The sequence below is a fragment of the Dipodomys spectabilis genome, unplaced genomic scaffold, assembly GCF_019054845.1.
Source record: "Dipodomys spectabilis isolate Male_0828 unplaced genomic scaffold, ASM1905484v1 ptg000190l, whole genome shotgun sequence".
In the NCBI taxonomy this organism is placed as follows: Eukaryota; Metazoa; Chordata; class Mammalia; order Rodentia; family Heteromyidae; genus Dipodomys; species Dipodomys spectabilis.
The window spans coordinates 1,604,350-1,625,812 of NW_024870867.1; the positions used below are offsets into that span (position 1 = coordinate 1,604,350).

The following is a 21,463-nucleotide window of genomic DNA, read 5'->3' on the forward strand; positions in this document are numbered from 1 at the left end:
AACTGGACTTGCTGCCACCAAGAAATACATTCTGTTAATAAGTACAGGGTACTCTGCAATACTATGCTTCATATTTCTGGTTCGTTTTTCAGTCTTGTGGCATATTGGAATCTGGTTCTAGGGTCAAGCCTGGTGTCCTAGAGTAATACCTAACCTGTAGTTGTACATCTAACCTCTGATTTCCCATAATTACCATTTACACTTCCACCAGGTATAGTTGTGCTTTTTGCCACTATCTGGGGATGTGAGCAACAGACCATAGCATAATGGCCATAGTCTTCAAATTTTTCAAAAGAAGCTACTACTTCTCTTTGTGGAAATGATTAGGAAAAGTTTGTTTATGGTTATGTTACAGATGTGATGAACTTGTGCTGAAGAAAAGCATGTTCTTGGAGATATGTGTTGCACATTGCTAGAGTAGTAAAATCAGGAAGGATAAGTAGGAAGGAGGCCAAATGAATCATCTTCATACGATAGTGCAATGCAACAATTAATAATATTTACATTAACAAATGCAGAATTCTCCAAGTGCCTATGGCTCATGCCTAGAATCCTAGCTACTCAGGAGGCTGAGATTGAGAATCATGGTTCAAACCCAGTCTGGGCAGGAAACTCCATGAGACTCTTATCTTCAATTAACCACCAGAAAACCAGAAGTGGCACTGTGGCTCAGGTGGTAGAGTGCTTGCAGTGAGTTGAAGAGCTCAGGGACAATGCTCAGGCCCAGAGTTTAAGCCCCATGACCAATTTAAAAAAAATGCAGACTCCATAGGCAACTGTTAAATTGTACTGGTTGCTGGGACATGAGGCATATACCAAAGGGCAAATTCAATTATTATAGTCACAGTAATCATCATGCAGCCAATGGCCTACTTCTTCATGTCTAGCTCTGTAAGTTTATCCCTGCCCCAGCTATTTAAAAGAACAATCATACAATTATCACTACCAACGCAGAACTTTTTTCTACCCTACAAGTTAACATAATATATACTTTAGATATTAGTTTCATATGTGTTTTTCATTAATGTATAAGACTATGAGGGCAGAATATGTTATTTAATTTTCCAATGTCATTTTGCAATGCTATGACTAGTTCCTAGCATTTGGAAGCCATTGAAAAATATATGTTAAATCAAGTTATTTTATTGTCATATTGTGGTCACAATTGTTAAGTTACTATTCCACTTATTATTACTTTCTATATTGTTATTTTATTTGAAAGTGGACGACCCTATTCTCTATTATCAATTATAATTAAATTATGTTTCTAGGTCGGTACATTATCATTCTTATGTGGTTTTGAGACAATTATTACTATGAATTTTCTTATCTTTATTCAGAAGCCAGAATTGTTTGATTTCCTTGTAATAGTGGTAAATTTGTAACAGGGAAACTAATGCTCAAAATTAGATAAATAGAAAATTGCAGCTACCTGAATGAATATTTTTGTAGGCCTCTTTGTGCTGAAGGCTATAGCTCTACTACTTGAGCCACAACACCATTTCTGGTTTTTGAGTGGTTAATTGGAGATAAGACTCTCATGGTGACTTTTCTGCCTAGGCTGACTTCAAACCTCAGTTCTCAGCCACCTGAATAACTAGGATTACAGGTGTGAGCCTTGCTGCTTATATTTTTTATTAGGAACTTGACTTTTGTAGAAAACAAAATCAGAAACTGGTATTTGCATACATAAGAATTATCAGCTTCTGCCTGTAATCCTAGCTACTCAGGAGGCCGGGCAAAAAGACCGTGACACTCTTACCTCCAATAAACCACTCAGCAAACCTGACGTGGTACTGTGGCTCAAGTGGTAGAGCACTAGCCTTGAGCTGAAGAGCTGAGGGACAGCGTCCAGGACCAAAGTTCAAGCCCCATGACCAGAAAAAAAAAAAGGAATTATCAGCTTCACCAAAACCAATTCATGAGTATTTACTATATTTTTGTAAATATTTTTGTATTTTTTGTTAGATTAAAAAACCATAATCTGTCATCATAACAGGGTTTCCATGTGGAAATACCTTGTAAAACTGCTATCATAATACAATGCAATTGTCATTCATATAATTTTTCTCATATTTATCATATATTTCCTTTCTTATGTATTCATAGTTAAATTTTTAGTGGTGAAATGATATTTACTCGTGAATATATGCCATTCTAACATGGAAATTACTCTTTTTAAAATGTTCTGGCAATTAGCAATTTCTAGTAGTGATATATAGGCCTTCAGTCTGCAGTTTATCTAACTCTTTTCTTCCTTATAAATAGTAAAGTTCAGATTTTTCCAACATAACGCCATGATGCGTGTGTAAAAATAAGCAGAAGAGACTAAGGGATTTCATACTTCAAAGAGGAGCACATAGGCAAGTAGAGAACGTGGTTTTAACTGCCAGAATGTTATAGGCTAAATTGACTTGTAATTTCAACCACTACAGAACCCATTACAGTCAGAATTGAAGTTACATAGTTAATTGGAAGAGAACTTGCTGCATCATCTGCATTAGCAACCTTAAAAAGGGGTGAGTTTGGTGATTCATTTTAACATAAGTGCTGCAGCAGATTTTCATAGTTTTTGAATAGTTCAAGCACAGTTGGGTTGAAATCTGATGGACATATTTTAGTCTTTTGAGGATTTTGTTCATCTCTCTGATGTGATTTCATAACAAGAAACATATGTAAAAGTCATAAGCTCTGATTCAAGAGGGATTTTATTTAAATAACAATATGGTGGAAATTTGTTAGATAAATGACATTTTTAAATTAGGAAAGTACCAACATCTGTGAAAGCTGTTACATATCTTCTAAGTTTTACATTCATTTTAATAGAATGTACACCAAGGTTTTATTGTTAAAAGACATCTAATATTTGAGATATATGACATTTTAGGTTAGTTACTAGGTTTTATTTTTAAATTATCTGTGTTTTGTATTTAGTGGAGGTGAGTGAAACTAAAGATTTTGATAAAGTAATTTTTTATTTTCAAAAGCAATGCAGTATACTTAATCATAATTAAGTCTATGGAAACTAAATAATTTTTAAAATATTATTTTTTATTTCATTTCAATAAATACTTGGTATTTTGTACTCAAACTTTTAAAATTATTGGCGAATAAACCATCAGTAGTTTCTTGATACTTGGAGGAGGGAACAAGCAATGAAAGAAGTATACACAAAACTTGATATTAACTTTCCATAAGTTACACTAGCATATGGGATTTTTATGTAAGAGAAATGTGCATATTTATTACAATGGTGTGAAGGGAAGAGAGTCTTATCCTTAAAGACCAGAGTGCAATTTATATTGCATGTTGAATATTTTTCCAACTCACTTATACCTCCAACTAATCTATTCACATATACAATAAGTACCATCAGAAAGGAGACAACAATGTTGCAGACACTAGATCACTTAAAATAAAGATAGTGTCAACAGTATTATTTTAAATGAAGTGTTAGAAGCCATTAAAACAATATTATGTCATTTGCAAGGAAATGGATGGATCTACAACAAATCACATCAAGTGAGGTAAGCCAAGCTCAGAGGGACAAATGGCTCATGTTTCCTCTCATAGGCTGAAGCTAGATTAAAACTACCTCAGGACATGATAAATTAGACAGGACTCTAAGCATTCACACACCGTGAGACCAAAGGAGGATACTCTTAGTGGAAGATCCCAAAGAGGTAATACCTCTGTGCCTCCAATTATATAAAATAATATTCATTGAATTTAATTTCAGGAAATGGAAACAAGAGGGTTTTTGACTTGTTTGATAGTTTATCTATCTTGGGGGGGAGCATAGAAATGGAGAGATAAAGGGTAAACAGATGCAGTAGTGATATTCACTACATACTATGTTGAAAATAAACTATACACTGTTGTCATTGATGGGAGGAAAAAGGAGGGAAAAACTGGTAGAGAGCGAAGGAAGGAGTGATGTTGTTCAAAAAGAAATGCACTCAGTACCTGACATATGAAACAGAAATTTCTCTGTATATCACCTATATAATAAAAATGAAATCTAAAACAAATGAGTGTTAGAAAAAGAAAAAAACTAAAGATAGGATGATTGAGGAGAATAAAATAATTTTGTGTAATGAAAAGGGAAAATGGGATAAAAAAGAAATATAAAGAATAACTGAAAGTTTGAGGTGGCAGATAAATATATGTGTGTATATGTACATATGTGTCTACACATACTTATAGGCATATATTTGTCTGTATATTTAAATATTATGTTTCTTTATATACATATACATGTATATGCATATATCATTAATATATATGCATTATATATGTAATATATGTACTTATATATTTTAATCTATTATAGCACTTTGAAAAATAATAAACCAGAAATGTTGATAAGACCAAAATGAATATATTGTAAAGGATATTAGATTAAGACAGATCTGACAACAAAAATATACATGAAGTAGAACATTGCAAAAGAGAAGTTGTATAATGATCCCTTTTCATCCAATCTACAGGAAGTGATGCTGTACCTCAAAGTGATAGAGTGTTAGCCTTGAGCAAAAAGATCTCAGGGACAGCTCAAGCCCCATGACTGACAAAAAAAGAAAAAATAATAATCCATGGATTCATCAGATCTGTCATCTGAGAAATGGTGTGAGCCCTGGCACGAGAAAGAATCAGAATATTGACATGATATAAACATGAAACTGCAAGTTTAATACAATGCTATTGAAACTAATTTAAAACAATCAAAATACTGGCAATACATCAGTGATAGTATATAGTGAAGTTTTTAAAATTTCACTAAATTCCGCCGGGCGCCGGTGGCTCACGCCTGTAATCCTAGCTGCTCAGGAGGCTGAGATCTGAGGATCGTTGGAAAGTCTGAGAGACTCCTATCTCCAATAAACCACCAGAAAAACCGAAAGTGGCACTGTAGCTCTAGTGGTAGAGCGCTAGCCTTGAGCTGAAGAGCTGAGGGTAAGTGCTTAGGCCCAGAGTTCAAGCCCCACGACCAACAAATAAAATAAATAAATAATTCACTAAATTTTGAGAAAATAATTTGGGGAGCTGAGCTTTACAAAATAATCCATCTGAGGAAACAAATAATTGAATGAAGAAGAAATGCCCAAGATAGCAAAATTCTTTAACATACATGTCATTTGATTATATGTGAAGCATAAAATAATCAAGGGGAAACAGTGGATTGAAATTTTGAATTTAAAAATAGGGATACAGGTTGACCCATTGCAACAATAAGATGTACAAGACTAAGCTATGTCTAAAAACAAACTTTACAATTTGGGCAAGGAAGGAGATGTAGTTGTGGAGATGGGAGGGAAGGGATGGTAGGGGGAAAAACAAAGGAGGAGGCAGCAATGCTTGATAAGAAATGTACTCATTATCTTGCTCATGTGATTGCAATCCCTCTGTACAGTATTCTCACAATAAAAAACTTATTTAAAAAAATAAAATAAAATATAAAAAATCTAGTTTGTAGGCAAGGTTTTTCTACAAATTAAAAAACACTGAGAAATAGACCAGTATAGAAAAGGCAGGAAAACACTGATATGTTTATATGGATTTAAAAAAAAATGAAGAAATATGAACCTAAAATAGAACAAATGTGAATAAAAACACCTGCAACATATACAAATGATGATATTAATATTGCATGATGGGATCTTGTTTAAATATGAAAAATAAAATTATAGAAGAAAATGAGCAAATAAAAGAATACATAAGCACAACAATTGAGTATAAATAAAAAAAACATACATATATGGGGTATCTTTTGTTTCCACCTTTAATTATAGGGAATCATGCTATTGGATAGAGTTTTGTTAGGCTTTCAAAACAAAGTAACCAAACATACCAACTCACAGTAGGGTAGTCATTTGACCAGAGATTTTTAAGACATCCAAATGACTAGGTCTAAATGCCAGGTATTCCAAATCTAGCTACCGGATGCATCCTATCCTATCAGATTAGTTTCATCCCAAATCTATTTACTGCATCGTATTCTCTTCATTTATATTTATTTTTCTTTCTTCCTTTTATTATTGCTGTTGTGTTTTACATTTTCTGTTTGTTAGTTTTGTTTTTATGGTATCAGCATTTGAATTCAGGTCTTTATGCCTGCTAGGCCGAAGCCCTGATGCTTGAAGCATGCCTCCAGATTTGTTTTTCTAATTATTTTTGAGATAATGACCCACTGTTTTTCTCCCTGGGACTAGCCTGGAATGAAAATCCTCCTATTTGTACTTCTGGTAGTAGTAAATATGGTAGGTATGAGATACATAGCAAGATAGGGGCTTGCATTTTTTAATTTTTACATTTATTTATCTGTTTTTGCCTAGGTTGTCCTAGTATTAAGATCCTCATAATCTCAGTCTTCCACATAGCTGAGATGAGTGGTAGGCTTTTTCCAATGAGTTACAAACTTGATAACTTTTTTTCCCAAGCTGGCTTTTAATTTTAATTTTCCTAATCCCTACTTCCTAAGTAGCTAGGATACTGGAATGGGATGCTACACCTGGCTTACAGACCTATGTTTTAAGGAGAAAGAAATATCATATAAATGTCTTTTTAGAACTTTCCGGGAGTAGTATAGATTACTCTGTGGCTTACAGCTAAATAGGGAGCAACTCAAAGATAGGAGATAATTCAGTTTGGACTGAGAGCAGTATTCAAGCAATAGAAATTGCAGCCTAACTTCCGAGCAGCACAATGTACAGTACAGGAAACACACCAATTCAATAATATCCACTAATAACATGACACTCTATCAAACACTTAGAAAGGACATGGATGGAAAATCTGTGAGGAAATTCCTCAGTAAGGACCTGTGATTAGGACAATAATGCTCCAATGGAATACCAGGCAGAAGTCATTCTTAATCATTCCCAGTGAATATTCAAAAGGCTCATATTCCTGTTGGCAGTGGTTACGATTATGAAAGAAATGGACCTGAGAGTAGTTATGGATTCCTGTGTATGATGTTGTCATAAAAGGAACAAGTTAAAATCACAATGTGTTATTGTAACCTCAAGGGAGCTAAGCCATCACTAGATCCTTAACATAATGGAATAGGAACTGCAGTTGATATTTGTTGTATCAATTGGATTTGCTTTTCATACACATCATGCCATTGTCAGCAGTTATAGCAGGTGATTTATTGCATGTCTGATGCAGCCACTATTTCTGGCTCCTTAAATCTTTCATAGAAGGCCATGGGTTTGTGTTTGTGGAACTAAAATACAGTTAAGTATGTTTTATTAGGGGAAGCAGTTGGTGAGATAGAATATTAAAATGGCCTTTTGAAAATAAAAATCACTGAATTAGGTAAAATCCAAAAGCTGTAGATGGTGCAATATTATCCATATCTGAATACCTGATTTTGAAGCTGTGAAGTAAAGCCTTCAGTTGCATTTAATATTCACTATGATAGTCCATTTGAGGTGTGAACATGGCAAAGCCACAGGGTGTGTAGTTATTTGATGCTGACCAAACTGTGTATTTTTCCAGTAAAGACGGCTTTAGATGAGAGTAACATTGATAGACTGAGTAAAGCCTTTCATAATGTTGCTGTACCTTATCCAATCAATAAAGATGTAAGTAGATCCGAGTCTGACACTTCCATGGGTAAAAGAGAAATCCTAAAAAGAAGATGATTTACAGATAGATAGAAAATAGATGTTAGTCAGGCAGATAGATAGATAGATAGGTAGATAGATAGATAGATAGGTAGATAGATAGATAGATAGATAGATAGTAGATAGCTGATAGATAAATACTAATATTTTCATGTTTGAACATTTTGTTTCCCATCTTGGTCTTCAGCTCATGTGGTTTAGAAGATTTAAAACCAAAGGGGTGGAGGAGAGAGAGAGAGAGAGAGAGAGAGAGAGAGAGATAGGAGTTCTCATGAAAGACAATAAAATTGATATTGAATAGGATATTCTTGCCATTTGACAAACAAGCACTGAGAAAATAAGAATATTCTCTTATTACTCCTCATTTACCCAGGGAAACTGGTTTGCTACTTAACAACAGGAAGGGAGAATGTCCTTACGGAATCTCTACTCTCATCTTTGGTTTAGCCATTATGGCCTAAGTTACACAGAGAGCAAGCTTAAAATTTGAGTGGCAAACACCTTAGCAGTTTTCAAATCACTCTTTTCTTAAAGATTAGGATAACCAGGCACTCTTTACTCTCTGATCCAAGATAATAAAAGAGTCAATATCTAAAATACAGCAGGCCATTATGCTAAAGGAAAAGAAAATATGGAAAAATCCTGCCCATAATTTAACATGAGAGAAAGCTATACATGCCAAATCTGTGAAATAATAAGTATGTGGAACAAAAACATTTGGAGTCAATTCCTCTCAATAGTCCTTGAGGCTGCTTTTTTAATCGTAGTTTGTTTGCATAAAAATGTCCAGATTCCTATCATTCCAGAGACATCATTTTTATTCTCTAACAATGCAATGAGCAACCTCATGATTTTCTTATAAATTTTATTTGGATAATAAACCAGAGTATATTTCTTTTGGTTATTTAAAAGTCATCTAAATATTATATTGAACTTTATAATTTATTAGAAATATACAAACAAAAGTAAGAATATTTTTTCAACTATCAAATTTATAGAAAAATAGAAATTGCCAAGATATTAATAAGAGAATTCAGAATTATATACATTATCTGGGATCACAGTTTAATAGAAAATTTCTTATGACAGGTAGAGACACTGATATAACTTTGATATAACAACACTTTTGCCTATAGTAGTTTATTCTATGAAAATGTTTGCATATGCTTTCCAAAAATACATAAACAAATTTAGCATATTTAGCAATATAGGAGAAACAAAAACCTCTTAAATATTTGCCAGTGAGAAAATAATGGAAAATCTTATGAATATCATGAAGCTTTTAGGATTAATAAAGCTGAAAATATCTGATAAAATGAAAAAATGCTCATATGTTTTAAATAGTTTCAGAAAAATGCAAAAATATATATCTCAAATTATATAAAACTATATTCAACATACTTGATTGTGCAAGGTAAATAGGTATACAAACAGACATTAGCTTATATATGCATATTAGTTTTTTTGAGAAGGTATCTAATCACAATGTTTATCCCTGAGAAGTGGTAGTTTGCAATGTGGAGTTGATAACTTACTTTCTCAATAATATTTCCTGCACTAGGTGATTTACAATTATTTTATATACAGATAAAGCTTTCATTTTTATACATTAAAATGGAGGATAAATTGGGTGCCTAAATTGAGAGAGAAAAATCAAACAAATACTTGCATTGCCTATTTAGTTTAGTGGCCATAAAAAAGAAATGAGAAATCAGTGCTAAAATTAATGTTAAAGTGTGTCTACATAGATCAACAAAGTAGCCATAGTGTCACTATTCATTAATGAATATTACTATAAATACTATTGGTAATGCACATTTATTGAGAGCATATTAAACACCTGTTATAAGCTACACAGTTATCATCCTATTTAATTTCACAACTACTGTGTGAGATAGAATAACTCCTGTTACACCCAAGACAAGGAACAGAGGTTAAATCATGAAGCTAATAATAGACACAATCAGTAAACATTGGGTTTAACTAGAAATATAAGGAAATTCTGGATTAACTGAGTTTGTGGCCATCTTCAGCACTACTAGAATAGCGAGCTACTTCTCTGACTTAACTTGGCTTTCCTACACTGGGACTTCCAGCCTTTGGCTCTCATACCTGCAGTCTGATCAGCATCATCTCCTGTGGAGTGTGGAACTAGGTAAAGAGGACAGTCTGAGCTAGTTTCTGTGGGGCCTGAAGAAGGACATTCCACAGGTCACTGCTCACCACTGGAAACCTGCCCAGCTCAGTGGGCTGTACCACAAGTGAACAGAAGGAAAATTTGAATTCACTTAGGGAAATTATGCTAATTAGTTGTCTTTATTAACAGGTAACTTATATGTGCATATTAGATTTTTTTGAGAAGGTACCTAATCTCAATGTTAATATAATGGTTAACATAAGACATAATGGCAATGATTTTTTTTGGGGCTGTAGAATGAAATTTCTGTATTTGGTTTCTACATACTGAGAATGACTGGAAAGACATACTTTAAATCATAGTTTATTTGTGTGTTTGTTTTTTTCTTTTTCTTTTTGTATCAGAACACGTGTTCAGGTTACACAGCTCCTCTCTTTTCTGTGTGGCTGAATGCTTACTTTCATGTTGATAAAGAGAAAGAACACCAGAGGAAATAGATGACATTATTAATTTAACTAGGTCCAATTAATGGTCATTTATTTTAGTGTGTAATTATGGAATCAAAAATGTTACATTTTCATTGAAAACAGTTTCTAGAGAGCATACAATCTCCAAAAATTGTCCTGGACTTTTGTTGGCTCTCTTTATTTGACAGCAGATCTTTCACACTTAACAAATAAAATTTTAAAAAAAGAGTATTTCTTCAAAAATAGCTTAGGAGAGTAAGCACTTGCCTAGTGTATTTGTATATGTGTTAGTGTTATTAATTATAATGATTATATTATTTCACAATATTTACAAGTTGGAAGGGTCGACTTGAAATGACATTAGCTATTTTGGAATGCACTATATTTTCTTTTTTTGTAGTTGACATTCGACATATGTAGATATTGATCTGGCTGCTTGTATTCCAATGACAGATTTGTAGATCTGTCAGTTTATTTAGTTACTATTATATAGTTGATAGTAATGATTCTACTTACCCTGGCATTGGTCCATTTCCAGAAAGACTGTAGACCTGACGAGGATTTAGTAGATACTGGAATTTTCTGTAAATACTGTAAAGGCAAACATACAGAGGGAAAGAGGGTGTTTAGTGACATCCAATAATAATTATTAATTAGTAATATTCCTTAGTGTTATAAACATACATGGTTATAATGAAAGACGTTTGGTAAAATTTGCTTTAATTATACAAGAAATATAACAGTTCCATATTAAGTAACAATACTCAGAAAGGACTTGCCATTCTAAAGGCAATGTAGCTAAAAGTTCCAAATAAGGCTTTCATTCTAAATATGCAAATGCATTTAGAATTTGCTATGAATCCCTTTCAAACATTATTTTGTTAACTGAACAGATTTTACATGAACATTTTTATATTTCAATATAAAATTTTTAATGTCTTCTCTTAATTGACAATTGTGAATATATTCTTCTTTCCACATATATTCAATATAGTCATTGGAACAAACTAAGGGAGATAACAATTTTTTATCTATGCACAAAGTGGGATTGCACAATTTGCATCCATATTATGTAGCTATGTATATGGAGAATGTAGCCTCACTTTACCTAATCATGTCACATAAACCATGATTGTCACCCATAATATCATAAAAATTCTAAACTGTGAGCATTCAAATATTAAAGATTTTTTCTGAAATAACTATACCTTTATATAACAAATGAGACAGGAATAGTTGCAAGCACACAGATATTCTTATGGTTGTAATTCTCAGAAAGAAATATTAAAGTGAAAGGATGCTCTTGTTTTTTTAGGGATCAGTATGAGTATCCATCTAGACAGTCTAGTATATGTATTTTACACCTATTGATATGATGTTTACTCACAGAAACTCTAAGCTCACAACATTACCTGACCCTAAATACACATTCTAGGTCTTGACTTATTACATGACCTATTATCTCAAGGAAAAATTTAAAGAATATCATTCTCAATGGTTCTTTTCCTGGTACATGAACCCCTTTCGGGGACAATCCCGTTCTCCTGTGGGAGAAATGCCTGTCCGTGATGGTATTCCTACTCACTCCATGAGTTCAGGCACCAGCTCCTCTCACCAACAGTACATGATTCTTCTCTTGATTTTTTAAGACAATGTCTCATTATGGAAACCAGACTGGCCTAGAACTCTCATTCCTCCTGCCTCCACCGTTCAGATTCTAAGATTTTTTTTCCGGGATGTGTCACCATAGCTGGCAGCTCTACCAAATTATTAGCAATCCAGGTCCATCCTTCACTGATGTGTAAGTGTAGTCATGGTGGAACGGTTACAGGAAAGACATCTTTCTGAGATGGACATAGGTAATCTTTGTCTCTCCTGCTAGACTTTAACCTGGGGAAAAACCTTCTGAATTAACTCTATGGCCATGAATCTGTCTTTCTCCTTCATCTGGTGAACATCTCCCAATGTAACAACCAATAAGCAAGGTAGTTCTTCTTTAAAGACTCCCCACATTTCATAGGTGTTTTTGCTCCCCAACTTCTACAAGCACTTTTAACATTTCTTCTTTAGCATATGATATCATAATGTATCTGTGTACTGCCTTACCCCCATACCCTTGTGCCTTATATGTCTTACCACAGTACCCATCACACTCTGGGTTGGCCTAACGGGGCGATTTCTGAATGGATATGTGAACATTTCCACACATTTGGCTATTATGGAAAACTGGTGGAAATATACAATTCTGTTGCTTTGTGCAATGCATTTGGCATATCTAAGCCAATAAGTCCAAAAAATTTAAAAGGAAAACAGTATATGAAATCTCATTGTTAAAGGTGCCTCCTGTGGAGGAAAGTTTATACTTACATTCCTACTACAACTCTTTTAAAATATATTTACATTTCCTTTGGCTTTGAATGATTTCAGTCTGTGTAGAGGATGAAACACAAGTTACTCAGAAACCAGAAGCCCTCAAATTAGCTACTCTCTGCCTATTAAATTTAATTTCCTTATGACTTCAGTGTCTCTCTAACTGATTTTTTTAAAGTTAGAGAAAATATATACTAGAATAATGGGAAGGAAGATATTCAGTTATTTTACATGATTTATGCTATCATAATTGAGAGCAATGCATTTTCCTTTGAAATTTCACTTTTAATTTTGATTCCATTAAAACTCCATTTGTCATTGGTGTCCACGGCAATTTTAACTCTTGCCTAAATCACTGTGAAAAGTTTACTTTTTGTAAAAAGAAAGATACATGTACTTTGGGGTTTTTTCCCCTGTGCTTTTGGGAGTCTTGTCTAGAAAATTTTTGTTTATTCCAATGTCCCATTTCTTTCTCTGTTTTCTCTTCAACTTATTTTGTAGTTTTTAAGTTTTTGACATTTAAGTTTTTAATTTGTTTTCAGTTTTTTATAACTGGATGATAAATATAGTTTATTATTTTGCATATGCATCAGTGTTTCCACCATCATGTATTTACAATACTGCTCTTTTTTTTAATGCATGCTGTTAGTAGCTCTGTTGAAAATTATTTGGCTGTAAAGTGAGAGTATATTCCTAAACTCTTTTCTGTTCCATTAATCTACATGTATGCCTATATCTAATTCTAGTTCCATGAGTGTCTTCTTGTTTAGAAGTCCTTTTCAGTTTCTTTTCATAGATATTTCTTAATTTTTACTGTAGAGATCAATGGGTTTAATTTGTCTCTAGTTGTTTTAGTAGCTATTATAAATGTGATTACTTTTCTGACAGCTCTGCATAGGATTTTCTGTAGTGTGTTGAATTAAAGTAGTGAAAATGGGCATGCTTGACTTCTTCCAGATCTTAGAAAGTCCTTAGCTTTAACCCTCATTGTAGGATGCTCGCTATGGAATTCATATAAATATAAAAGAGTGTGTAGAAAGCTGTATAGGTGTGATCCTCCTATATCTAATTTGTGATGAAGCAATGGCGAATTTAGTCAAATGCTTTTTCTGTTATCTATTGAATGATTTTATTAGCAAAAGAGATTGCATCAAACTAAATAGCTTCACCACAGAAGAACCAAAGAATAGATATCTATGGAATAGGAGAAACATTTACAAACTAATCATGAAAACATTTTAATTTTTTTTCTTTGCTAAATCACTAAGGAATTTTGTTTTACATGCAATGTTTTTGTGTGAGTGCTTTGATCTGTTGGGTTATTTTTGATTGGAATTAGGGAAATACATCTACATAGCAGTGAGGCAGGTCCAGCTACCTTTTGGTTAAACTTTCTTCGTTAGTAAGACAATTTATTCTTCAATGTGGTGACTTCCTGATTGTGGTGTTAAAAATTATTAAATCCTTAATCTATTATAATAACAAAATTTTGTGTTCCTGAGTTAGATGGTAATTCAACTCATTATTATTCAAATAAAAGGTACAGAGCTTCACTAGGAAATATGGCATGATGCACCCTAAAACACATACACAGAAAATCGCTATAGTATATTCTACCTAGCAAATAGATATAAATCTGTCTTCTGGTACTGTGTTATGTTTTACCAAAAGTCATCTTGTTGACCATTTAGACATCTAAATTTCATTTTATAGTATCTACGAAGCCAGGTTTATTCAAATATCTTCATTATTACTAGGGGTGAGAGGTGTGGTAGAAAAAATACAAAAACCTTATATTAAGATTTTCAACTACAAGAAAAAAGATACCAGTATATTATATACAGGTTCTAGCATCATATGAAAATGACCAAAAGTGAGTAGCATTTTAGATAATTTTACTTCACAAATTTAATTTTTATTTTATAATTATAATACAAAAATAGATATTTAAAATCATACCGTTCTCCTTGCTTCCCACCACTTTTGGGGTTCACAAAGACTAAAAGTGGGTGAGTACCAGGAATAGGAGTGATCTAGAAAAAAGAAAAGTTGGATATATAGACAAATTACTAGGCATATGGTATATGAATAAGAGTCTTTGTTATTTTCACATCATAAAGCACCGGTTCTTGGCTTCAGAAATTTGACTGTACATTTCTGCAGTGTGCACCAATAGGGTCATCACTTGTACACAAAGAGGAGATTTGGATGAGATTTGTAATGGTAAGGAGATGAAAACGGAAGTGACAATGGTCGGTAGGTTAGACAGAATAAAACAGACTGTGGAGGAGAATGTGGAGGAGAGGAAGTGAAGAACAATTTGCAATTACACAAAAGCTTTTGTTTATAAAGATTATTCTCAAAGTAGAACATTGTGGCCTAGTTTGTGAACTAGACACAAAAATAATGTGTGGGACTTGTCTCAACCTAAAAGTCTCTCTCTGCAGACTATCTTTGCTACTTTCTTAGAGTGCTAAGTTTTCAGGTTAATTTTCTAAACAATAATTTGTTAAGTATTGCTTTTTCCTCACTGGAAAAGAATTGAATGCTATCTATTCACATAGCATTTGTCATGGACCTCCACTAACTTTCATTGCCATAAAAGGAAAGAAAGCAGGAAGTGTGGCAATATATCACATATTTTAGCAAGAGTGGTAAATAATTCTTATATTTTACCTATTTTGAAATGAAGGTATGGCAGATTATTTGAAAGATATATATATATATATATATATATATATATATATCATTTAAGTTAAACATACACAAACACATATCGCTACATGCATCCTAGCTAAATAGTACCTGACATAAGTATTAAAAAATACTTTACTATAAAAATTTTATGCTGATGCTGACACTCTCTAAATTTTAAGGTAAACAGTTTTAGATACATCTGCTCTTTAAAAATAGATTGCCAGTATCCATTATACAATGATATTTTCCCCCTAGAAAGTGTACATAATTATTTAATTGGATAATAGAAAACAATTTTACCACATGTGACCTTCCTTCTTGTCCGTTTAAATAATAAGATAATATATTCTACTAAGGAAATGTCCTCAAAATCTTAAGTTAAGTGACAACAGTTCAAAAATGTTTTAAAAAATCACATTAAACAAACAAGAAGGTGGAATATGATATAGCTCACTTTTCTACTGTTCTCATTTGCCTCTCATTGCAATGTATCATTGTCTCTGTTTTAGTTCCTTTGGTAAAAAGCAAAGAGTTATTCTTCCTAAATTTGCCTTTGTATCAGGAATAAGAAGTGTAAGATGGAGAACACTCAGCAGAAACATCCTATCTCTCTGCTGAACCAAATGCATCCAACAATTAATGCATATCAGTCATCTACTACCCTGCCATCATTGTGTTATGTGAGTAAGGCCTGATCTCTTCACCCACTGAAAAATCAAATGCGTTGTCATAAAAAATATCTGTAATTAAAGACTACTACTCCCCAATTTCCCTGGTTACTCTTCCTATTGTAAAATTGGAACTCCTTAATATATCACATGCAAAAAGTAATACTGATATGTATAATCTATTTGATAGTTTATATTAATGTGAACTGTTATTCTTTGTTTATAAGTTGGTGTGTGAATATCTAGGCAAATGGTTTCTGAGCAAAGTATTAAATCTGAGCCTAAATTCTCATGATTATATTTGTTTCTCATTTTTCCATTTTTCCTCAAAGTCACTATACCTCACTGTATGAGATGACATACAGCGTCACCCAGGGTTTGATATTTGGGTCTTTTGGAAATATTTTTTGAAATTTATTTCAGGGATATTTATGTATGGAATGCTAAAAAGCATCATTATAATTTATCAAATAAAGCAATCATCACTATACCAATATTACTCTAAACTCTGTATTATTAGGAACAAATAAACATCTCACTAAAACATATTGTAGTCTGTGAAGTATCACAAAATAATATAGAGTCTAATTAGTTGGAGGGATAAATCAAATGACCTACAAAATTAGCAGGGGCCTTAAAGATCTTGGAAAAATAATATCACAAGTAATGAAGCCAGGTCCTTAAGATGTAGAATGAAGAATAATAAAAGTCATTTAGCAACATCTCTTTACATAGCCTATTATCACAAATCAGGTATATAAAGTTAGCCAATATGAAAGTATCATTGGGTATGATAGATTTGTGACCATGGGCACTTGATCTAATGTAAACCATGTAATATGTAATAAAATTGACATTTAAGAGGTGATAAGTGATTAAGTAAAGAAATTTAAACGAGACTCAGGGAGGGGCTTCAATGCATACATAGTAGTGTTTGGATTACAAATATCAGAATTCAGGCAAATCTGTCATGATTTCCTATGCTCACTCAATAAGTTTTAAAATCATACTAACCTTTGAAACTATAAAAAGAAGGCCCAACTCATGGAATAAATCTGGGTGCCAACCAGAGACAGAATTCTCATTTTGAAAGCCAAAGACCTGCGGTAGTACATAGTCATTTGCAAGTCTGACAAGTTAAAAATAAACAACTACTGAGTTCAGTAGTAGTCTGAAACATGCAGCAATATCTTAGTGGCAGAATTTGCCATTGGATCTCAACTGTCACATTCTCCTTTTCCGCAAGTAAAGAAACTCTAGGTATAGAGTAATATAGAAAGCTTATTCCCTCCTTCCTATCAAATCTGTATTTTGGAACCTGCTTGCTGTTCCTCATAGGTCTTTTGATGAGCTTTAAGAAGGCACAGAATCAGAAGGAAAAGGGTCAAACAGTGCATTAGTGGAGCGCGCTGGACATTGCTGAAAGTGAACTATACAACTCATGGGTGGAGATGGGAGGGAGGGAATGGGAGAGAAGGAGGGAACAGATGACACTGTACGAGAAGAAATGTACTTATTACCTGACACAAGTATATCATCTGTATATCTCTATAGTAACACCAAAGTAAATGAATAATTAAAAAATAAAAAAGAATTTGTAACTTTGGTGTCTTGTTGGGCAAGAGCATAAATGAATACAAATAAAAAGCTTTAAAATGTATCTATGTTTAATGTGGGAGATATATTGGAAGCTCTTCTCTCTCTCTCATTCTTTCCCTGTCTCTTTCTGTCTCTGTCTTTCTCTGTCTCTCTCTCTCTTCTCCTATCTCCTCCACAGAGAGAGAGAAAAATGGTCATCTATACACATAGTTAAATGGTGGGTATTTTACAAGCTAAAAGAAGAAACCTTAGAATGAATCACCCAGAATGTTCCTTGATCTTGGACTCCACAGCTTCTAGAACTGAGAAATAAATGCCTCTTTTTTAAACCACCTACTTTATAGGATAACTTCATTTGAGTCCAACTACTCAAATGTGGATATGTTGTAGGACAACTCGTCATATACCTTTATACGGCATAAACAAAGCTTCTTCCGTTCTTCCTGATACCAGCATGGGCTCTGGAGATTATAAGGAGGAGTAGCCCATTTAAATGAATAACATTGAAGACTCCCAAGGTTGGGGTACCAGTCCTCATAAAAACTTGGAATTGTCTTTGACTCTGAGACCTTATCCGGACTTCATTTACATGACACAAAACTTAATGGCTATTTTAATAAGGCATTGTTATATTTACAAAACCTAAATGAAAGTGGTTTGAATGAAACCAAAGTTCCACAGGCTCAGACTTGGATAATAATGGGATCAGCTATAGAGATTTACATTATTCTTCATCAAGCATATTGATATGTCTATTGCCTTGGGGAAAATAATAAACATATTAAATCCTTTGAGTAATCTTAATATCTTTATTTTACATTATGGTACTGTAATTATTTAATGGGAATACTCATTTTCCCAGTCAATCTTTTTGTAACTTTAATAGTGTACAATAAAGGAAAACATTTCAGCTATGTACTCTTTTTGATTCCAGATAATAGTTTCCGGAGGTCAATCAGGTAAAACTTCCTTTCCTGTATTGTGCTTGAATACCTATTGATCAGAGGAAAAAAAGCAACTATTTTCTTAGTTTCTGATACTAATATAATTAAGATTTGGTGAATAAAATTTTATGAAAATACCTCATTTGTGTTTTTAAATTTTTTTCATTGATATTTTATTTTTTGAAAGAATTTCAACTTCACAGAGCAGGTGCAAGCACTATACAAAGAACTTTTCCCTTGAACCACCTGAAAGAAAGTTACCAAAATTAAAATTTATCAGTTCCATTTATTTTAGCACTGTCTTCCCATAGGAAAGGCACACATACTCAATACTGTCTTCAGACTCAGTTAATTAATATGTTCCTGGTCTAATTCTTTTGCTTAATATACATTGTTGGGACAGTGGTAAAACACGTGGAATGGGGGAAGTAAGCCAGGTAAGAGTGTTGTATTCTTTCTAGTATTGCATGTAACATATCCTTTAGCGTGTGAATCTATAATTTTATTCTTATATGAAAATTTCAAATCATACTACAAAACTCATTTATTCCGAAAACGGATGAACTGTCAACCTAAAATACTGTACCTTCTTGTGTTACAGTCTTTTATGAAATAGTAAACAAAAGGAGAAAAAGAAATACATAGAATATTTTGTCAGCCTAAAACTTGATCTTTCTTAGAACTTCATATTCTTTCGGAATTTCAGACAATCTGAAAATGGAACAACAAAGTATATCAGATGAAATCTAATATGATCTCCTGGAAGTAAGGAATGACCCTGAGCTAATTCTCAATCCACCATCACTTCACCTCTGTGTTTGAGGCACTTTACACAATTTGTGTCTTCTCAAGATAGATTGTTTTGTTTTGTTTTTGGGTCCAGTCGTGGGGCCTGAACTCTGGGCCTGGGCGCTGTCCCTCAGCTCTTCAGCTCAAGGCTAGCGCTCTACCACTTGAGCCACAGCGCCACTTCCGGCTTTTTTCTTTTTGCTTATGTGGTGCTGAGGAATCGAACCCAGGGCCTCAGACATGCAAGGAAAGTGCTCTACCACTGAGACACCTTCCCAGCCCAAGATAGATTTTTTTAAAGTATTAAACTGGAATGAGTGCTGGTGTTTTTCACATCTTAGCTAGTCTGGAGGCTGAGATCTGAAGATCATGGTTCAAAGCTAGTCCAAGCAGGAAAGTCTGTGAGACTGTTATCTCTAAAATAACAACAACAACAAAAAAAGCCAGAAGTGGACCTGTAGCTTTAGTGGTAGAGCACTAGCCTTGAGCAAAAAAAGCTCAGAGACAGCATCTAGCACCCGAGTTCAAGCACCAGGATGACACAAACACACATAAAAGGTACTGGGCACTGGCTGCTCATATCTGTAATTACAGCTACTCAGATGCTGAGATCTAATGACTGAGGTGGGCAGAAAAGTTCATTCAAACCTTATGTTCAGTCAATCAGCTTTGAGCCAAATAACTAAGGGACAATGTCTGGGCCCTGAGTTCAAGCCCCAGTATTGGCACACACACACACACACACACACACACACACAAATCAACAACAACAACAAAACCTTTTGAAATAGGGTAAACCAGTATAACAAAGACTATTATATGGATGAAGGGAAGAACAGTTCAAAGAATATTTTGTAGTACTTGTAGTACTTTATTTTTAAAAATTCTATTGTACAAGTTCTGTGCAAAGGGGTGACAGTAACATGTCAGGTGATGAGTACATTTCCTTTTGAACTATGTCAGCCCCTCCCTCACTTTCTTCCAGTTTGTCTCCTCCCTACATTCCTCCCCCAAAACTTCTATAGTTCATTACAACATAGTATCTAGTGAGTTTTACTGCTGAATTGGTTCACCCTTTGTCCTGTTGTACTTTGAATCTTGAAGAAATACTATAAATTGGGTTTAAAGTACTTTCCAGAAAGAGAGAAGCCATAACAGATTCTCTTCTTTGCTGAGTATAACTGGACTTGTGAAGTTTTATTTATTCATACACTGGTATAATTTAATATAGTGAATTTAAAGAGTGTGACATTAGTGAGATACTAATTGTGGATTTGATTTCAATTACTGCACTATATATGTATTGTATACATATGCATGTATATATACATGCATGCATATATATGTATATATGCATACATATGTGTGTATACATATACTTAAATGTGTATATGTGCACACATATATCCAATTCAATAACACAGTTATATACATGTACCATAGGTTTACATATATTATAAATATAATGAGTTTATATATAGTGTGCATAAATGCATCTATGTATATATGTATGTATATAAAACTTACGTTATTGAAATTTTCTGACATTTTAAAGTATCATCAACATGTCTATTACTGCCAAATTTTATCTGTTGTTCTCCCTAAGTTAGATCCACATGTTGATCACCCTAGTTTGTAGCTTTCTCTGGATTCCTAACATCAAAAAAAAAAATTCAAACCGTATTCACCCAAACTTCACCATCTCAGTCAATGGGTCAGCCGCCTTGGTGATGTCCTTCTTTAATTTTACACAACTGTAATGCATTGGCAATGTATTGGCATATCTTCTGGTTCTGTCCTTAAACACTGCTCCACTCTACTTTCCTTGCATTACAAAAGGCTTCTATCATACAAGCTTAAGGTAATTGTTGTAGTTATCCCCTGACATTTCCTTATCCAACAATCTAGTATTAATAAGAGTATATCTTTTAAAATATAATTCAACTCATCATTTCTCTGTGTAACCTCCTCCTCTTCTTGCCATCTTATGCACAACAAAAGCTAAAGTTACTTTCAATCTCTCCAGTTTCATAGTATCTACCTCCTGTTACATCTCTACATTTTGTTCTACTTATTCTGACTTGTCAATCTATTGCATTCATGTAAGTCTTGTCCATTCTAGACCTTTCACATACATTTTTGAGTTATCCATCCTGACTTA

General features: G+C 33.5%; 1 protein-coding gene across 6 annotated transcripts in view; it reads right to left on the bottom strand.

Annotated features, from left to right (window-relative positions):
- Dgkb (diacylglycerol kinase beta) overlaps positions 1-21,463 on the bottom strand; it is a 547,855-nt gene that overhangs the window by 354,873 nt on the left and 171,519 nt on the right. For all 6 annotated transcript variants that reach the window (XM_042695805.1, XM_042695804.1, XM_042695803.1 and 3 more), the window contains 2 exons: positions 14,565-14,638; positions 10,752-10,826 (listed from right to left, as the gene is read on the bottom strand). In XM_042695805.1, coding sequence (XP_042551739.1) covers positions 10,752-10,826; positions 14,565-14,638 — 149 coding nt within the window. The remainder of the gene's footprint in view (positions 1-10,751; positions 10,827-14,564; positions 14,639-21,463) is intronic.